Source organism: Diaphorina citri, unplaced genomic scaffold, assembly GCF_000475195.1.
Source record: "Diaphorina citri unplaced genomic scaffold, Diaci psyllid genome assembly version 1.1 scaffold428, whole genome shotgun sequence".
Lineage (NCBI taxonomy): Eukaryota > Metazoa > Arthropoda > Insecta > Hemiptera > Psyllidae > Diaphorina > Diaphorina citri.
The window spans coordinates 99048-118871 of NW_007377863.1; the positions used below are offsets into that span (position 1 = coordinate 99048).

The 19824-nt window shown below is 38.0% G+C and overlaps 1 protein-coding gene across 4 annotated transcripts; it reads left to right on the top strand.

Annotated features, from left to right (window-relative positions):
• The first annotated feature begins 916 nt into the window (after positions 1-916).
• LOC103508728 (retinol dehydrogenase 12) lies at positions 917-19190 on the top strand. 4 transcript variants are annotated; one of them, XM_026823251.1, is made up of 7 exons: positions 917-1164; positions 2178-2304; positions 4191-4317; positions 4981-5184; positions 7452-7736; positions 17796-18009; positions 18663-19190. In XM_026823251.1, exons 2-7 carry the CDS (start codon positions 2230-2232, stop codon positions 18784-18786), a joined length of 1029 nt encoding a protein of 342 aa, XP_026679052.1. In that variant the 5' UTR covers positions 917-1164; positions 2178-2229; the 3' UTR covers positions 18787-19190. The 4 variants fall into 4 exon arrangements, with proteins under 4 accessions (XP_026679052.1, XP_008471522.1, XP_008471521.2 ...); XM_008473300.3 differs by lacking the exon at positions 2178-2304 and having other exon boundaries at positions 918-1164; XM_008473299.3 differs by lacking the exon at positions 917-1164 and having other exon boundaries at positions 1723-2304.
• The last annotated feature ends 634 nt before the right edge of the window (positions 19191-19824 follow it).

Here is a 19824-nt window from a genome sequence, read left to right on the forward strand (position 1 = left end):
GGTATGTGTGAACATCCACATCGATTCACAATAAATTCGATCCACATCGATTCACAATAAATTCGATCCACATCGATTCACAAGAAATTCACATCCATCGACCGCCGTCAATTAGGTATGTGTGAACACACATTAATGTACCAGTTCCTAATGAATCACTGATGTTAAGCAACATTGCCTTTGGTGATTATCCGGACGGGTGACCCATCTGGACAGTCGCGTGATGCTCTCGTTTTCCAGGTCCCACCCAGTCTGAGGTAGTTGTGAAGAGTCTGAGAAGGCGGGTGGTTTGTCCCCGAATGGAGGGTAAAACCCCCCGTCACCAAGGTCGAGTTTTACCACCCTAGATTGTCTCAGGATTGAGTTCAATCCAAGGTTGACCTGGCCATATACATATAGGGAAACCCCTCTTAGAAGTTAGAATAGTAACTCGGGAGGAGAAGTATTTATGTTATGTACCTATTATTCTGAAATAAAGATTAAATAAAATTTCCTCACGCTATATCAATAGCGAAGGTTGGAAAATTTTGTTTAGCCAAAACCAGTCGTCCCCAAAGCGATCACTCTAAAGCTGATTGAGAGGCCGACGACAAACGCCGACCCCATCTGAACATGGGAAAAGGCGAAGAAGAAGACAAGAAGAAGAAGAAGAAGAAGAAGAAGAAGAAAGATTAAAATACCTACTTGAAAAATTAAAACCGCGTTTTATCTCTATCCCGAGTTTTTAAACCTCAGCATAAAAACCTTGGCGGTTATATAGAGACAGTGATACTTTAGGTTTTGTACGGAACTGAACGGGAGTATTGTTTTCACTGTGGGTTTGGATGCAACACGACTCTGACGTCATAAGATAACACTATGTAAGAGGTGTTATTTGTGTTCTTGAATCCAAAGAACTACTTATAGACTAACATTGTTTACTATTAAGGAAATCATCTGGTGAAATACGAGTAGTCATTTAGGTATGAGTACCTATGTACCTAAATTACTTGATTAGTGAACATTGTGGGAGGATTATTACGGCCTATACAACAGATTTAGTGTGATTTATTTTAGTCCAGTTGTAGCGTGTGATTCAGTTTATTTCTGATTTAGAATTTTTAAATACCACATAAGTGATTATCTGTTAACTGTACTAATTATTGTATCCTTCAGTTTGACCAGGTAAGATTTTATTAATATTATCTACATATTTAGGTACCTATAGATTTTATTGATATTTAAAGTAGCGTCCACACTACATAAGATACAGATTTTATCTTCTTTTTTCCCGCCAAAATCCTTGTCTTATTATAATTACCTATTTTATAAAACGGGAAGTATTGCTGGACAAGGACTGTTTATCAGGGAAGTACCTACCCAAGTACCAACTGTGTGGGGCATTTCCATTTTGGGTTATCTTAACAGTTGCATTGATAATAAAAGTAACAAATATTTTGATGTGTAAAATTCCAAGTTCCAGGGTTCAAATCCCATCACAACAACTTTTACAACAGGCGTGCATTCTGTTTACACTTTTTGCTTACGACTACTTTCAGTCTATTACTATTGATATTTCGATTGTGATAAGTTGGGCTTCAGTTTGAATTTATTTTTTTTTTAGCCCGCGATTGTGTAAAACTTTTCAATCTAGCCGAATGTGTCCTAATACTATCTTCAATTTTTTTTTTTTTTTTAATTTTTTGTGAAAATGTAGAATATATTTTGATATATTTATTAACCATTCGAGTACCTCTATTATTTACTTTCCTTATCCTATAAAGTAAGGAAAGTAATGTATTTTTTCAATGCCATCTGGGATTGGACATGGGTCTCCTTTTCATTTCACTAGAAAATGAGCTCCCATCCCCTAGGATTTTGAAAAGGGAAATTTTATGTGAGATTAAAAATTTACACGCTCTGATTCTTTGCAAATAATTAACAGTGTCTTTTTTTCCCTCTCTTGTGTTGACCTACATAAAAATTCCCTACGTTTCATATCTGGGGAGAATCTCCTTGGTTTTTTTCTACCTCTCCCTTTGAAGCACACAATTTTCTGTGCGGGAAAAATCCACCACAAACAGAAAATTTAAATATTTATAAATATAAAAAATAACTTTTTTTTCTCCCTTAAAAAAGGAATAAAAATACAAGAGACAGCTAAAAAAATTAAATATGGCACCACTACTTGTACTCAGGTGCTGCAGCGTGGAATTTCTGAAAACTTTTAGCCGAGCAAATGTGTTTTTAATGAGAGGTGCTTCGATATTTTGTGCAGCACAAACACAACTCCCTGTACATAGTCAGAGAGGGAGCACATTATCGGTAAGTAGGTGAAAGTATTAAGGAGTGAATAATCTCAGACAGGGTGATGGAGTTTGCCTGATGACAGGAACTGAAAGTTGCAGAGAATAGATGTACCAGAAGATTTAGGAAAGAGTCAAATGTAAAGAACTCATAGTTCTGTTATTCAGTAGCAAACTTTCTTGAAAAAAAAAAAAAAAAAAAAAAAAAAACTCGACTTTCTCCTTCTTCTTCTTCTTCTTCTTCTTCTTCTTCTTCTTCTTCTTCTTCTTCTCCTTCTGCTTCTTCAGAAGCTATTTCACTGCGTTCTGCCAGCCTAGTTTAGCTTGGTTGGTAGCGCGTCTGCCTTGTAAGTGCTGTTCCGCGGGTTCGATTTCCGCCCGGGGTGGATTTTATCCTGAATGTTATTTCATGACCGTTCTCGGAACAGCTGGCTTTCTCCTATCCTATCTCCCTTCTCTCTTCGATTTCGGGACGATAGGACCTAAATAGTTACAGTTCCCTTTATCAACCGCAATACACGAAAAAAATCGTGCCTGTTCCATCCCCAATTCAATTTCATTACAGAAATTTCTCGGAACTAGGACAACATCCCTTTCATTCTTTGACCTTGTCATATATTAGGTACCTATATGTCATAATTATGTATACGTATACTATAAAATACATGGGTTTTAAGTCATATACCTATGTACATAGGTACTAACATACGTTATAAAAATACGTCACTCCAGAAACTCAAAACATTCCTTATGATCTACAAAAACACACAGTGTGTCGGAAACGCCAAAAAATCATCAACCAAACTAACAGCAGGTGCACATGGAGTAATTGAAAACAAATAATACATTCTCGTAGGTCACATAATGTGAAATAACAATGCATACGTTTATGTGAAATAACATAAATACCTACATACAATTTTATTGTTTACATACGTATCTATTTATATACCTATAGGTAACCTTACAAAAATTGCAAATTTCAAAGTTATAAAATGTGATAAATTGATAAAAGTTATAAAATGTGATAAATTGATAAAAGTTATAAAATGTGATAAATTAATAATCAACGAAGAAACGGAAATTTCCACGTGGGTAGTATTGTAAACCTTGTGTAAATTTTCTATTGTAAACCTTGTCCAATCTAAACTTCTTGATAACCCTGTAAATTTCCTTTCATTCCTGCACTCGGGGCATGGGGGGGGGGGGCATTTCTATAAACGGAAATTTCCACGTGGGTAGTAATTTTCTATTGTAAACCTTGTCCAATCTAAACCTCTTGATAACCCTGTAAATTTCCTTTCATTCCTGCACTCGGGGCATTGCATTTCTATGGCTTATCACTTAGTGCAACTACCTAGATTATGTATAGGTAGTTATAATAATCACAAGTCTATACAGTATACTATAGGTGGGTGAGTAGCTATCAAAATGGGAGCTGGCAGATAAGAATAGAATACCTGTCGCCACTTACCGGGGTTAGTGAAACTGATTAGTTAAATAGCGGAACATATCCCCAATATTTACTTATCAGCAAAGAATTCTCAAAATATCCCATTTACCGGACTTCCTGAACTTAAAGTTGTAATAACTCCAATAAGAAGATCCACTAAATTCCCAAAGAAGCATGGTTCTCGTGCAGAGTTAGGTATAATCAGTATTATAGCACTTAACCGTTTTGTCTGTGGCAGTTAGTTCATATTATGTATTTAATGTCCGAAAACAATAACGAAAACGAGTTTTGGTTTCTGCTCATGTGCAGAAGCTCAAAATATGTTATCGGTATCGTTATGGTATCGTCTTTGTTATGAAAAAATCACGGAGGAATGTGAAATCTCTCTGTTCCCAATAATTGTTGTCTTTGATGTGGCAGATTTTGACACCCACCATTTCTCTTGATTCCAGGTCCAGAAAATGTTCCTCTTCAGTGGCAAATGTACGGCGGACACAAGGCTTGACGGCAAAACCGCCATAGTCACAGGATCCAACACCGGGATTGGCAAATGCACCGCCAACGAATTGGCAAAAAGAGGTAAGAAGCCAAACAGGGTTGAATGGTTGAGATTGATCCAGGCAATAATTTCGCCCTTCTTTTGTAATTACCTTCTGAAAGTTACTTTATTTATGGAGTCCATTGGATTAAAGCGATTGCTAGTCTTCTGACTATCTATTAGGGTATCCGATATACCAACTCTTCTCCCTCATACATTTCTCGTCCTCATAAATGCATATTATAGAATTGGTGGGACAAGGTACTCGCATGTACTACATTACAGGAAAAGATGGGTATGGAGCTCCTACATTACAGAAAAAGGTAGGTACCTGCTACATACAACATATCAAATAGACTAAAGTAAAAATTGATCAAGAACGTCAATTATTTGGTAATCATCGAAGTTATTTTGGTATAGAAGTAATTAGGTTATTAGGTGGATAGAAAGGATTTGAAACTATGAAACTAAACTATGAAGAAATGCCCGAAGGTAAAAAAAAAAAAAAAACGGATATAATCAAGACCGACCTTAAAACAGTAAACACTTAAAACAGTAATTCCGGGAATTTGTTACCTAATCATTGAAGTTATTTTAGTAGTTATTTCATCCAAGTTATTTTCGATAGATTATAGCTTTCTCTATTTCCAGAATATTTCAGTAGTAAATGTATGCCATCAATGTCATCTATTTCTTGTCCTCAGGAGCCAGAGTCATCATGGCCTGCCGAAGTCTAGAAAAAGCAGAGACAGCAGCCGACGACATCAGGACATCCTTGAAAGATGTGAAGGATGCTGGCGAAGTAGTCATCAGACAGTTAGATCTGTCATCGCTCAAGTCTGTAAGGAAATGTGCCCAGGAAATTCTGGACAATGAATCCGCCATTCACTTGCTCATTAACAATGCAGGTGAGAATGTCTCTCTCTCTCTCTTCCTCTCTATTAAGTGTATCAACAGCATTCCCAGGTACTTTGGCTGAAGCATCTACATTGAGTAGACAGTAGACCGAAATGTCACTTGTGTGTCGCTCAAAGAAGCTTTCAAAGATTCAAACTCTTGTAAGCGCTTCCAAAGGACGATTGCGCTCAAACTCGCGTCAGATCCTGGGCCATCTTTCCTTCCGGGTTTCTTTGGGATGAAACACGAAAAAAGGGACATACTCCTTCCCAGGTACTTTAGACGTAGGGCTGAAGAGCCGTGTGCATGAAACAGGAAGCGGGATAAAAAAGGACATTACCCAAGTTTTGCGTCATCAAAATTGAAGCTCCTCAATATTTACGTCCCTCGTTTAGAAGACGAAGCTTTGTGTGGAAAATTCGAAACAAATAATAACGACCCCCTAGGGTGAAATTTCAACGGGGGAAAAATTTCAGCGTCTTGCTCTCGAACATTAAGGTCTTAATATGTTTGGAAAGTATTTCCTACCATACGAACAATTTTTTGGAGCATATTCCAGCTTGATGGTGCTCAAGTTTCGAGTTAAAGCTAACGAGCTTAATAGCTACCCTAAATCAAACTAATATCACCGCTGCTAAACAAAAGTAAGCTCCTAAGCAAAGACTCTAACAAGACACTTTAAGCCATGAGTGTGTAATAAAATAATAATAATGAGTGTGTAAGCTGAGTTTTTACTTAGAATAATCATGCTGAAAACACACGTATATTGAAACCACTTCATTTGTTGTTCTTTTTCCTGCGAATATTATTTTCAAGTTGAACGCTCCGTTTATTAAACGATGTGCAATCAATGAAAAGAAATCAATTATTATTATTGAGCAGGGAAAGAAAGCAGGTTCCCCTTAAATAGAAAACTTGAGAAGTACTCTAACTTTTTCAATAGATTTAAAGTTATAGGCACCTAGAAAATAATGCTTGGCGGAAAGGATCTGACTCCTGACAGAGGATGGCTCTTTCTTCTGCAGGTGCATCCACACTGTGGCAACTTTTTCCGCAGATTACGTCACCTTTGTCGCAGATTAAGTTACCTCTTTATTGGAGATTATGTACAGTATAAGTAGGTACCTATTTTTCAATTGAAGCATTCTAGGATCTCATCTGTGACTGAAACATTGATTTGCAACCTTACAAAGTACAACGCACTGCGATTTAACGAAACTTCAAATGAACGAGAAACCATGTTAATGAAATAATCAGAAAATGTTTACTCCCTTATCCGCAATTTGTTAACCTCTAATGTCTTCTCTTCCTTATTTGCAATCTTAAGCCTCTTTCCGATATTTAAGCTAGAACGTCCTACGTAAAATGATGAAACGTCACAGAGTCACAGACTATTAAGATCTATCGAGATCTCAAGTAGCTACCTACCTAAGTACTTCCTACTGAAATCTGACATTCCCATCTTGTCTCATAGACCCTTCTTCTGACTGCAGCATTTCAACAGAACCACAACATCAGAGGAGGGGAAATAAGACTCTTTGAAAGCAATATGACAATATTATCAAAGTGCATCTTTTAATAATGCTTTTCAAGTTTTCCACGTTTACTTTTCTCATCAGGTTTCATTTGAACTAGCGTCAGACTTTTATATTTCCTGAAACGTTCTTTGAATTAAATCTTACTTTTCCTTCCTTTTTTTCCACCCATTTCTCTTGCGTTTTCCTTCCCGTGGCACTTTTGATGCAGCAGGAGCTGCTTCTGCAGTAGTAGCTCTTGAAAATACATTTTATTGGAGTAGTTTACAAGTTTTGCACCTCGAAATTAATTATTATTGCGGCATGTTCAGAGGTAGTTTTCAGGACTTTGACATTTATTTTCTTCTAAACTTTTCTCAGCGTGAAATGCCTTTCCATTTCCCCGGAGTCTTGAGACTGTTCAACAATGTCAAAACACTTGCTACCTTCCTAAGGAACGTCTTGTCATTTTACTCCAACAGGGAAAGTCTGACTTTTAATAAATTAAATTTCAAACTTTTAACACGATATTTTCATACCTTACTGAACAATGCAGTACCTTATGCCCTTACTTTTTACTTTCTATTTTCATTTCCTTTTCCCAATGGTTTATTATTTATTTTGGGATGTTCTCAATTTTTTCCCTTGAAATTTGAGAGCCACATGTTGTAAAGTTTAACCGAAAGGAGTTCAAGTTCTATCCATTCCATTCTAATAAAGTTGAACAAAGCTTCTTGGAACCTTATTTTCGTTCTCTTTTGCAGGAGTCATGATGTGTCCTCGCCAGCTCACCGAGGATGGCTACGAGCTGCAATTCGCCACCAACCATCTCGGCCACTACCTGTTCACCTTACTTCTTCTGCCGAGGATAATCAAGTCTGCTCCCGCCAGAATCATCAACCTGTCCTCCCTCGCGCATACCTGGGGTGATGGGAGCATGCACTTTGAAGACATCAATCTGGAGAAGGGATATTCGGCCACGGGGGCGTACGGACGAAGCAAACTGGCCAATATTCTGTTCACGACCGAGCTGGCGAAACGGTTGCAAGGTAAGCCCTAAAGGTGTGTTCAGACATAGGTGTCGGCCGTTGATCATCGATTGATGGATTCGATTGTCGATCGACGGCCGGTCCACTATGTTTGGACTCATCAGTAAATTATACAGGGAAACGTTATCAATCGTGCCGGGATACTCTTCTGCCCAGGATAATCAAATTTGGTTCCGTCCAACTTCAACACCCATGAAATGAAATGGTACAAATTGTGAGAACTTGTACCATTTCACAGAAACTCCTGAAATCCATTTCATACCATGACCTAACCACCTACGAACAAAATAAATACGAGTATATCTGCTGTTAACAAAATAACTTTGCAAAGTAATATGCTAAACACCCATTCCACTGCCTCAGATCCAGATCCTCCTCACACCAAACCTCTCTTCCTTCAATAAAACAAAAAGTTTTCAACGCCTAAGGCAATGAAAAGGCACAAAGCTCAATTCCTGGAACGAACTTTTCGCTTTGATCTCGTTGATACTTTGTTGACTCACGCTAGTAGGTGGCATGAGTACACAAAACTGAATGTCAACCTGTCAACCTCACTCACGGAAGTGTATAGACTGAGTGAGTTATTAAAAAAGAACTACCCTTTTTAGTGGACTACTTCGTGATTGAGTGCCTCTGTCCCTAATTCATTTGGGACAGAGAAAAAAGCGAAAGAAGAAGAAGAAGGAGGAAGGAAGGAGGAGGAGGAGGAGGAGGAGGAGGAAGAAGAATCGTCATTGAGTCAAATTCTAACTTCCTTTTGCCTATAGGGAATTGAAAAGTGTGTTACATGTTTTAGGACCTGTCTAATTGACTAAGTTTTCTTCTTTTTCTTCGCCTTTTCCCGTATACAGACGGGGTTGGCGTTTTTGTCAGCCTCTCAATCAGCTCTAACTAGCAGGGCCGTATTTGGGGTGGGCGAGGGGGTCCGGGCCCCCCCTCGAGCTTCATTTTTCTCCTTTACTGTAGTCAAGGTCCGAAAATTTGGGCCCATAGGGGGGCCAATGTTCCACTTGTACTGTGGGCCAGACTCGGAAATTTTTAGAGCATCCACCCCCCCCCGTCCAGTAGTGTTTGGACCTCGGGTCCCCCCTCGAAAAAATCCTGGATACGGCCCTGCTAAGTAGGGGGATTGCTTTGGGCTGACATTTGGTTTTGGTTACAAATTTTACGAGCGGATGCCCTTCGCACTCAACCTTTGCTATTTCTTTAACAAGGGAGACTAATCGACTGAGTAGTTCACTGAAAAGAGTCAAAAGGGCAGTTCTTCTTTCATAACTCACTCACTCCTTACATATAGCCTCAATGTCTGTCCACTTCAGCTCAGGATGAGTGATGAAATACTGGGTTATGGACTTTATACTTTTTCTAGCTTCTACTCAATTATAAAGTTAGGTAGCTGCTCCTTCCTTCTGTTTCTTGGGTCATCAAATGTTGCTGTCTCCGCATTCTTTATTAAAAGGCGACAGGGAAGATAATTTCAAGTCAACGTTAATTTTTATGAGAGCCTGGCCGTCGCCTTTTCATTAAGGAAAAAATGTTAAATTTATGATGGGGACGTTTTTGCTGATAGGGTCAGAAATAATCTCCCTTCGTAGCGAGGAGCTTGGCAGAGTTGAGCCGAATTTTCTTTTTGCAATATCTCCTTTTCTGAAGCTCGTTTCTCCTCAGTTGGCGTGACAGCGCCTGTACTTCAGGGATTTTTGATGTTGGCTGTGAGGTATGGACTCAAATAAAACAATTCAATTGATAAGTGTTTAATATTATTGAAGGAGAGTGTGGTTACTGACATAACAAGGGAACAAAGTACCCAACAAAGTTCCCGAGAAAAGATCATGTATCTAACACAATTCATGTCCTTTTACTGCATTTACGTGCTCGTAATAAATGGTACCTACATACGGTGGAAACCATAGAACCAAAACATTCAATCGATCATCTTCATAGATAACTACTTTGCTGAGTGGAAAACAACATTCAATTGAAAGAAATATGGTGTGTAAAGAGATCAAGAAAATACCTGATTTTTTTTTTTTTTTTTTTTTTTTTTTTTACAAAGAGAATTTTAAATCAACGTGCAAAACTTTGGTCAGTCCGATAGATTGGATGGAAACTTTTCTTTGGCAAAATACCAAGTGAAAGACCTGAGTTTGACTCTGTTGTGCACATTGCATACATAAGAGAGTTACCAGGCGTTCATACAAATTTCTTTCCATTTTTTTGTCCGAGAAAATTGCCCAGATACCTATTTGATGTTGAATTACCCAGGTATGTAGGTAGGTCCTTTGAAAAATATTTTAATAGGGATTTCAATAATATTGTGACTTTTCGAGACTTGAACTAGCGGTCCCCTGTTTACAAAACATCCATGACCTTTTCTCTACCCACCTACGAGACGTGTGAGCAACTGGCATCTCCACTATTTTCTTCCTGGCAGGAATAGTCTCACATCCTTCACAATATTCTCACATCCCGTGTTTTGTTTCTGGAAAGTAAAATGTCAGGAGAGAAAATATGAATGTCAGAATGTCGGGAATGTTGTAGTTTGACATTGCAAAGTTTCACTTTTTGATTGTTGACACACTTCCTGAGCAATACAAACCAACCATTGATACCCTCCTCTCATAAAGTTATGAATGAACTTTTCTCGAGTTGATTATTTATTGACAAAAATAACGTTTTGTTTCTAATCCAATTCAAACAAGTTTTAATTTTAAATCCACGTGCAAAACTTTGATCAGTCCGATAGATTGGATCGAAACTTTTCTTTGGCAAAATACCAAGTGAAAGACTTGAGTTTGACTCTGTTGTGCACATTGCATACATAAGAGAGTTACCAGGCGTTCATACAAATTTCTTTCCATTTTTTGTCCGAGAAAATTGCCCAGATAGGTACCTATATTTTGATGTTGAATTACCCAGGTATGAAGGTAGGTCCTTTGAAAAAGATTTTAATAGGGATTTCAATAATTTTGTGACTTTTCGAGACTTGAACTAGCGGCCCCCTGTTTACAAAACATCCATGACCTTTTCTCTACCCACCTACGAGACGTGTGAGCAACTGGCATCTCCACTATTCTCTTCCTGGCAGGAATAGTCTCACATCTCTCACAATATTCTCACATCCTTCACAATACTCTCACATCCCGTGTTTTGTTTCTGGAAAGTAAAATGTCAGGAGAGAAAATATGAATGTCAGAATGTCGGGAATGTTGTAGTTTGACATTCCTTGTCATTCTTTGCCCGGATCCTTTTCCGCGTTGTCAAGTCCAGGTTTCTCTCTCCTTAACCTCTCTTTTTTTCTCTCTTCTTCTCCTTCTTTTTCTTATCCTTTTTCTCATAAATTTCAATTTGAAATAACTCCCTCAGTGCGGCTGATCCTGTCTGACGTTTGAGAAGATTTCGGTGTGTTCTCTCCCTGTTGATAGATCTCTCTCTCTCTCTCTTCTCTCTCTCTCTCTTCTCTCTCTCTCTCTTCTCTCTCTCTCTTCTCTCTCTCTCTTCTCTCTCTCTCTCTCTTGCGAAGGTGGAAGAGCTTTACTGAGGTCGAAAGATTTTCTCCAGCGAAAATTGAGGGAAGAATCTCGTTGTTTACTTTTTCTTTCATAATTTCAACTTTTCATCTTTTCCTTTTTCTTCTTCCTCTTCTTCTTAGTCTTCTTCTTTTTCTCCTCCTTCTTCGTCTTCTTCTTCTTCTTCGTCTTCTTCTTCTTCTTAGTCTTATTCTTCGTCTTCTTAGTCTTATTCTTCGTCTTCTTAGTCTTATTCTTCGTCTTCTTCTTCTTCTTCTTCGTCTTCTTCTTATTCTTCTTCCCCTTCTTCGTCTTATATTGTACACAACGTTGCACAGTATAATCCGTCCAAATCTGGTGCATTCCATCATAGTAAAATACCGGCAGTACCTACCTACAACTAGCATAAAAAATAACATCTCCAGGACTCCAGGGGGGGTTCTATTTTGCGATGAAAGATGAGAATTTGTCCGGAGGCAAACACTTGGAAAGGGAAGATTTGTAGAGAATTGGCAGTCTCGTTACTGAGATTCTTAGAAGAAATTATGTACCTAGGTAGGTAAGTGAATTAATTCTTTCTCAAAAGAAAAATCCTCAAAGAAAAGAAAAAAAAATAAACAAAGAAGAGGAAGAAGAAGAAGAAGTTATAATACTCTTTAAATAGCGAAACGGAACATAATCGCGTTATTTTTAGAACAGCAAAAGTTCTTTCGAAAACTTAACTTATTTTTGGGACAATAAAAACTGCAGTTGAGATCAAGATTTCCAAAGTGCAATTCAGCGAATAACAACACGAACTTATTGTTCATAAGGATGAGTGGCGCTGAAAAAAGGGTCGTAAAAATTGAAGACTTTTACGGAAGAAGGGCATCTGCTTAGACCCTTTTTAGCGTAAAACGGCTTATCTAATGCGAAATGTTCTATCAGTTCAAAAATAGTAATAATAATAATAATAATTCAGTTTTTATTGTACATAAAATTCAAACATGAATGTATACAACGTCGGTATTGTTTACACCATTAAGTTTTATTCTCATGGCAAACAATTTCCTCCTCTTCTTCTTATTCTTTTTCTTCTTCTTTTTCTCATCCTCCTCCTCCTCCCCCGCCAGAAATGGCGATGAAAAAAGTTGGAAATATGTGAGCACGTTTCGAGAGCTGTTTTCTCCCTTATTCACTTCGACGTACACTCTGTTTCTTGTTCTTCTCGTAAATTCTTCATTGTGCTTGCCATCATTTAGTCTTTCTCGCTTCATTCATTGAAGGTTGCAAATGTTTTTAATTACTAATTATCTAGTGTTTACATTTAATTAATTTGATGAGACAAAGGTTACGTACTTAAGACGTAACATAAGGAGATGCTCGTGTATCCGACAATTTGTACATAATTAATTCATGAAGCACAAACACTTTTAAAGCTTTCTGAGATTTAAATTCGGGAGATAAGAACATAATTCTTTTCATATTTGATTCATAGATAAGAACATTCAATAATGTTCCACATTAATTCAATAATGTTCCACATTAGAAAAGCTGACCTGCCTCAGTAGTGATCAAGAGACTCGCCTGGTAAGCAGGAGGGCGTGGGTTCAATCAAAAGTTTAACTTAAACGGAGTTTAAACTCACTTTGTGGACCCGGGCATACATAAACACAATTTTTATTTTACCCAAGGGCCTAAGGGTCAGACAGGCTCTTGTTGCATGAAAGCCTTTAATCTGTACAAAGGTAAACTGAAAGAGGACTACAAGCAAAAAACTTTCAGGGTTGCATTGACAAAGACAAAGAGAACGGCCATTTATTTCCGCAAGGTCCACTTTGCATAGACCTCATTAATTACGGTTAATCGATTTAGGGTTTCTATAAACTTGAGCAAGTTTTAACTTCTTGGGAAATTATCGCAAAAGTTATGTGGGTAGGAAGGTACACTTTACGAGGACTTTGAGTGAAAACTTTGGGCTTGGGCAGGCTTGGATGTTGCAAGTCCGGAGCATTGGCTATGTTCAGGCTAAAAACATAGTGGGTTTCACTTGGACTCGAACCACCAACCTCCATATTCAGAGTCCACCGTGCTAACCACTACACCCATGAGGTTCGTCTATAAATTCGTAAACATGAATAAGATAGATAAGATATATTTATTTTGTTATTACACAAATACAGTGTTTACAATGAATCGTCAACTAGCTTGGGTAGAAAAGAAAATATATATATAAATATTAGTACTAATATAAGAAAAAAATATATAGATAGATATATATATATACAATAAGAATTAAAGTAAAATACTATACAAAGGCCTAAAAGTAAAAAGGTTTACTACATACCGACCCTGATTTTGAAACGCTAGTAAGAACAAAAGTTTACAATCTGATGTTTTAGAAAATGACAATAATGTAGTCCAGATAGAGAGAACTTTTTAAGCTGGGTGAATTAAGCTGTGAACATGAGCTATACCTTTTAAACTTTCTCCAACCTCAGAAGAGGGGCGGCTCTTTTTCTTCTTCTCTTTCCTCTCTTTCTCCTTTCAATCTCTCTATGGACCAAAATTAATAAGAACTTCAATAAATTATTAATAAAAATAATTTATGAAGATTTCAAATATTTTACATTTTTCATTCAAGAATATTTTTTTTTTTCTACAAACTTGAAAATTAATTTGAGGAGTCCAAATGCTTGGTAAAACTCCTTATGTTATCTCAACTGTTAAAATGGTGTCCCCAAAGAGCCAACAAAAAAGCGCAGGATAAAAGCTCCTTTTCTTTCTTGTTAGGTACAATATTTATTACTTGTTTGTTCCCTTCTCTTCCTTATTTTTCTGCTCTGATTTTTCAAAGCTCCTTCCTCTCTTTACCTCTTTATCTCTTATTCTCCTTACTCAATCTCCTTTTCTTCCCAACATCCTCTGATACTCCCGGAGAGATTCTCACAGACATACGTTCTGCTTCTTGCCAAAGCAAACACCGCAAATTAGATTACACACAGTACGACTACCTACCCACCTACCCTCCTCCCCACCCAACCTACTTACCTACCCACCCACCTACCTACCTACCTAAGTGTACCTATCCTAGCTACAAGTAATCTTCATATTTTTCTACTATTTGCTTTCGACGGAGGGTAAATAGGAACCCCGCCATTCTCTTGTTTGAGAATTAGATGTAGGATATCTCCTAGTTCCCTAGTATCATGTTGCGAATTTATGCAAACGAAGAACTGAGTAAATAGAAAATAATAAACTGATGAAAGATAACCAGGGAATGTACGTAGCTAAGAAAAAAGGCGTTATTTCTATTCTATTTTGTTCTATTCTATTCTATTTTGAGCATGGAATGTATCTATGTGAGGTTTTGGGAATGTTGCTATGAGAAAGGCGTAACTTGAATAACCAGGATTTAGGGTACCTACGGGGAAATTAACAAAAGAATATAAATCTGTTTCACAAAGTTTCGAAGAGACAGGTTGCTTCACCATTTTTTTTTTTAGGTTGTGGATCTTTGTAGGTAGTCCTCTTGTTCCAAAGGACCAGACCTGGGTGGCCCCACATAAAAAACCTGTGGTTACACTAGATAAATCTACAAATTTACCACCGCGGCACCGACTAGTTTTATTTCAAAGGGGTACACAAATATAGCGGATATCCACAAAGTTGCATAAATATATCAACTAATCGAATCAACCAATGATTTCCCAAGATAGCTCGGAGTAAATCGCCATATTTATAATATTCCATACACCGTCAGTTAGTACCTATATAATCAACTTCGAAAAAAAAAAAAAAAAAAAAAAAAAACAAATGGGAAAACACTCCATCATGCTTCCTATGCAATGCTGGATCTATTTCCCCCTCTACATTTTTAATTAAAAAAAGAGTATTATCACTCAAAAGAGAAGTGTGCTTCCTCAAAATTGTGTGAAAGCTTTTTTTTTAAGAGGTTTGATAGAGGGATCTGAAACTGCTAAGGTCTTCTTGTCCCGAAATCGAAGAGATAAGGAAGACAGGATAGGAGAAAGCCAGCCGTTCCAAGAAGAAACATTATCCCTTTAGTATAAAATCCGCCCCGACCGGGAATCGAACCCGCGGCCTAGCGCTTACAAGGCAGACGAGCTATAACCGACCAAGCTAACTAGGCTGTGTGCTTTGATGTTGATATTTGATGAATGGTAGAGGACCTAAAACAAATTTCTGTGATGTAGTGGTTACCACGGTGGACTCTGGATCTGGAGGTTGTTGGTTCGAGTTCAAGTCAAGTCTATCTGCTCCTTCTTAGTATTATTAGATTTATTAGACTAAACTCAGTGGACCATACCTACTGCTAGTCGCAAATACAGAGTTTGCAGGCGATTCACCCTATGATATGAATAACTTATAATAATAATAATCATATGTGTACTGTTTACTGTAGTAACATGACCATTTTTGAAGTTGCACGTGTATGATGTAGGTTTCACCGAACGAAGCAGGGTCCATGTTTAACTCGGATGAGTTTAGCTTGTCTCTCTGTCTGTTTGTGTGCCATTCAAAAACCTTCAAAGTAACATGTTGAAATATTTTTTTGCCGATTGTGGGAATCGAACCCGCGAACTCCAAACCTATAATAATAATAATAATAGACTCTTGAGTGGAAGGCAACCACTAGGCGAGGTTAACGCCTTAGGCGTTCTCTACCACCTAACCCTTACGGGGACATGTTAAGACGAGGAATTCAGGATGCTTGGACGGGGATGACATGGGAAGATGAGGATACTTTGTGGGGGACATGGGAAGATGGAACCGGGGCCGTCTACAGGGGGGTTTGCTGTCGTATTGCCCCAGAACCGGGCTCCTCAAAGGAGTCCAAAAACCAGCACTCCCCCCACCATAAAATGACTTGAAAACGGTGGATGAAGTTGAAGAAAGATGCTAACACAACAACCCTTTGGCTTTGCAGCTCTATCGTCTTTCCTGTCGTGATTAAAATCGAATTAGAACAACGTGGAAAGTGTCCTGTGTTCCTGTTGGGAAAGCGCGACACTTAGCCGACAGGTAAAGTCGGATTGAAATTGTATAAATGGTTCTTCAGGTTATAGTTTGTTGAGGGGAAAGATGCTAACACAACAACCCTTTGGCTTTGCAGCTCTATCGTCTTTCCTGTCGTGCTTAAAACGCCAAAGGGAGAAAGGGACTTTTCAGTCTCCTAATCGAATTAGAACAACGTGGAAAGTGTCCTGTGTTTTGCATAAAAGCCCATTCATTCCTGTTGGGAAAGCGCGACACTTAGCCGACAGGTAAAGTCGGATTGAAATTGTATAAATGGTTCTTCAGGTTATAGTTTGTTGAGGATACTGAGCTATATCCTGATGCATTTGATGAATGGTGCACACGCTTTTAGAGGATTTGGAATCTATTTCAGGTATTCTATTAACCTGCCTGAAGATTCATTCAGTAAGAAGATTAACATTTTCAATACACATGAACACTGAAGGCACCCAAAAATACGTTTGGAATCTATTTCAGGTAGGTATTCTATTAACCTGCCTGAAGATTCATTCAGTAAGAAGATTAACATTTTCAATACACATGAACACTGAAGGCACCCAAAAATACTCCAATTATAGCGTCTGGGAATACTATAGGAGGATTAGCTATCAAAACACTCCCTAATCCTTCAAACACCAGACTCAACATCAAATGGTGAATCTGGATACTGAGGGAGAAGAAGGAAATCATTTAGAAAACTTTAGAAACAAAGGAAATGGGTTGCAAAAGCAAGGAGATCATCATTTTCTGGATTAAGGGGAATTCAGAGCTGGAAAATTCGTTTTGATTTGAACCAGACCGAGTGAAAGCTGTAGTCTTTGCCTGACAACCTAAACCTGCAGATGTCTCCACAAGAGATGCTACAGGAACGAAAATATTTTTCAATTTATCAACAAAAACGCGTGCAAAACCTGTCTTCATAATGTCCGGGAGCAAAACTTTTTATGACGCCAAAAGGAAACTTGTTTTTTTCCTCCCTTGTTTAAAGATTAATGTTCTCATAAAAACTTTCGCTCTCTTAATGACTGTTGCTCGAATTAATATTGGACCCGGGCAAAAGAACAACAATTTAATAACTAAAGTTTGGTCTTTAAAATCCTTAAGTATGTTCTTGAAAGTTTGGCTCTCTTCCTGATGTGAGCCTCATTACTGTCTGTTGAGATGGTTCCAAATGAATGACTGTTATTAAATAATGAAAGTACCGTTTTATCTTTTTCTCTTTACTTGATAAAGCGGTAATGATGGTTATTCTAGGATGTCACTGCACTATAATTGCGGGTTGTTCAACTTCTGGAAAGAAAGTCTATATAAAATTCATGTCGGTGACTTTGCCAACAAAAATAATATTCTAGAATTTTCCAACAGATTTTAATATTTTTAGTGAACTTTTCAAGGCATTATTCATGTAGATTGCCAAAAGAAATCCTAGGCCGAACAAAGCGCTTTTCGAACCTCACTATTTTGCTTTGCGATGCAAATTTGCAAACTCCAACAAACCACTACTGCAAAAATGTTTTGTTTCATCCACCAGGCGCAAACATCACAAACGTAAACACATACGCTGTCCATCCAGGCGTGGTCGACACCGAACTGAGTCGCCATTTCGACAGCATCATCCCAGGCACGGCTTGGCTGTATCAGCGAGTTGGGGGCCTGTTTATCAAATCGCCATTGCAGGGCGCTCAGACCACCCTGTATTGCGCGTTGGACAAGAAGTGCGAGCGCGAAACCGGACTGTACTATGCGTAAGTATTTGCGGATTTTGCGCAATTTGCACTAACCCTCAAAACTTAGTTTAGGGATAGTCATAGGGGGGTATTTCATCAACGTTAACCCCTGGAGCTTTGTTGAATAAAACAGTTCCCACTGGATCACTGAAGTTTAACAATGTTGCAGGTAGTTATAGTACCCAAACAAGTGTCCATCTGGGCAATAGCGTGCTACTGAATTATTCTGATCCCACTCAGGCTGGGTGATGTCAATGTGAGGAGGCGGATATCTTGTCGCCGAATGGTGGTGGGTAAAACACCGTCACCGAAGACCTTAGCAGATGTAGGTACAGTGATCTTCAGTACTAGTAATAAATAAAGTTAGAATTAGAAACTTAGAAGTGTTCTAAAGATACTCGTAGGGTTAGAATTCAATTCAATTTTATTTATTGTGGTTGTTACAACATTATACACAATTTACAATATTAAATTCAGGTTTTCTATAAATATTTATATAAAAAAAGATATAGATAGGGTAAAGAAAGAAATCACGAAGTAGACAGACAGTATCATAGTAGGAAATATCACAAAAGGTTATAGGTATCACAGCCATCCAGATCCAAAATGACTTCTGTTAGAATATTCAAAGGATTTCAAAGATAACATTTCTGAGTCTGTTTGTGTTTCAGTGATTGCAAAGTAAAGAGCACGGCCCGAAGAGCAAAAAATCCGGAAACAGCCAAAGAACTTTGGACCCAAAGCTGGAAACTGGTTGGATTGGATGAAAACTACAACCCTTTTCAACCAGCTTAAAGATTCTCAAATGATTCGGATAGGCAGGGGTTCTAATGGTCCCCTAACCTGCCTACATACCTGATGATGCCAAATCTATGACAATTATTGAATCCTATAATCCTATTGGTGATTATAGGATTATACCTATTTAGGATCTGTAATACCTATTTTGAGTACAAATTTGTATCGTATAGTGCCATGACTGTTTTTTGATAACCACCAATCAATTCAAATCAAATATTTTTATTGTGGTATAATACAAAATAGTATGTACACAAATTTTCCTTAATTCTAACTTATAAAATTACTAACTTGGAGAAAATAGGTGATGCCGCACCCTAATAATTGTACCTACCTGTATAAAGAGCAACTTTCCCGATTAACATTTTGAAAACACTTTTGTAATACCTACTCGTACTTCCCTGCCCTGCTAAAAAAGAGGGCAGTAAGTCCAAAATTTGACATTTTGAGTTATATATCTATACCCACGTATTTTTATGCGTAGAATTCGGAGGAAGGGGGTATAGAGAGGGAGAGAGAGAGAGGGAGGAAGGGGGTATAGAGAGGGAGGGAGAGAGAGAGAGAGAGAGGAAGGGGGTATAGAGAGGGAAGGAGAGGGAGCGAGAGAAGGAGAGGGAGGAAGGGGGTATAGAGAGGGAGAGAGAGAGAGGGAGGAAGGGGGTATAGAGAGGGAAGGAGAGAGAGATTTTTAATTTGAAAAGAATTTATCGACGTTTTTTTTCTATAGGAAAAATGACCTTTTTTTATACTTTTTCTCTTATTTCTATTTTTAGAAGAAAGCAATCTTTGATATATGAGTTTTCCTTTCAGTATTGCTGATGACATGCTGGAAGAGAAAAACTTGAAGCACTTAAAACAATCATTTTGTTTACACCATTAAGTTTTATTCTCATGGCAAACAATTTCCTCCTCTTCTTCTTATTCTTTTTCTTCTTCCTTTTCCCATCCTCCTCCTCCTCCTCCCCCGCCAGAAATGGCGATGAAAAAAGTCGGAAATATGTGAGCACGTTTCGAGAGCTGTTTTCTCCCTTATTT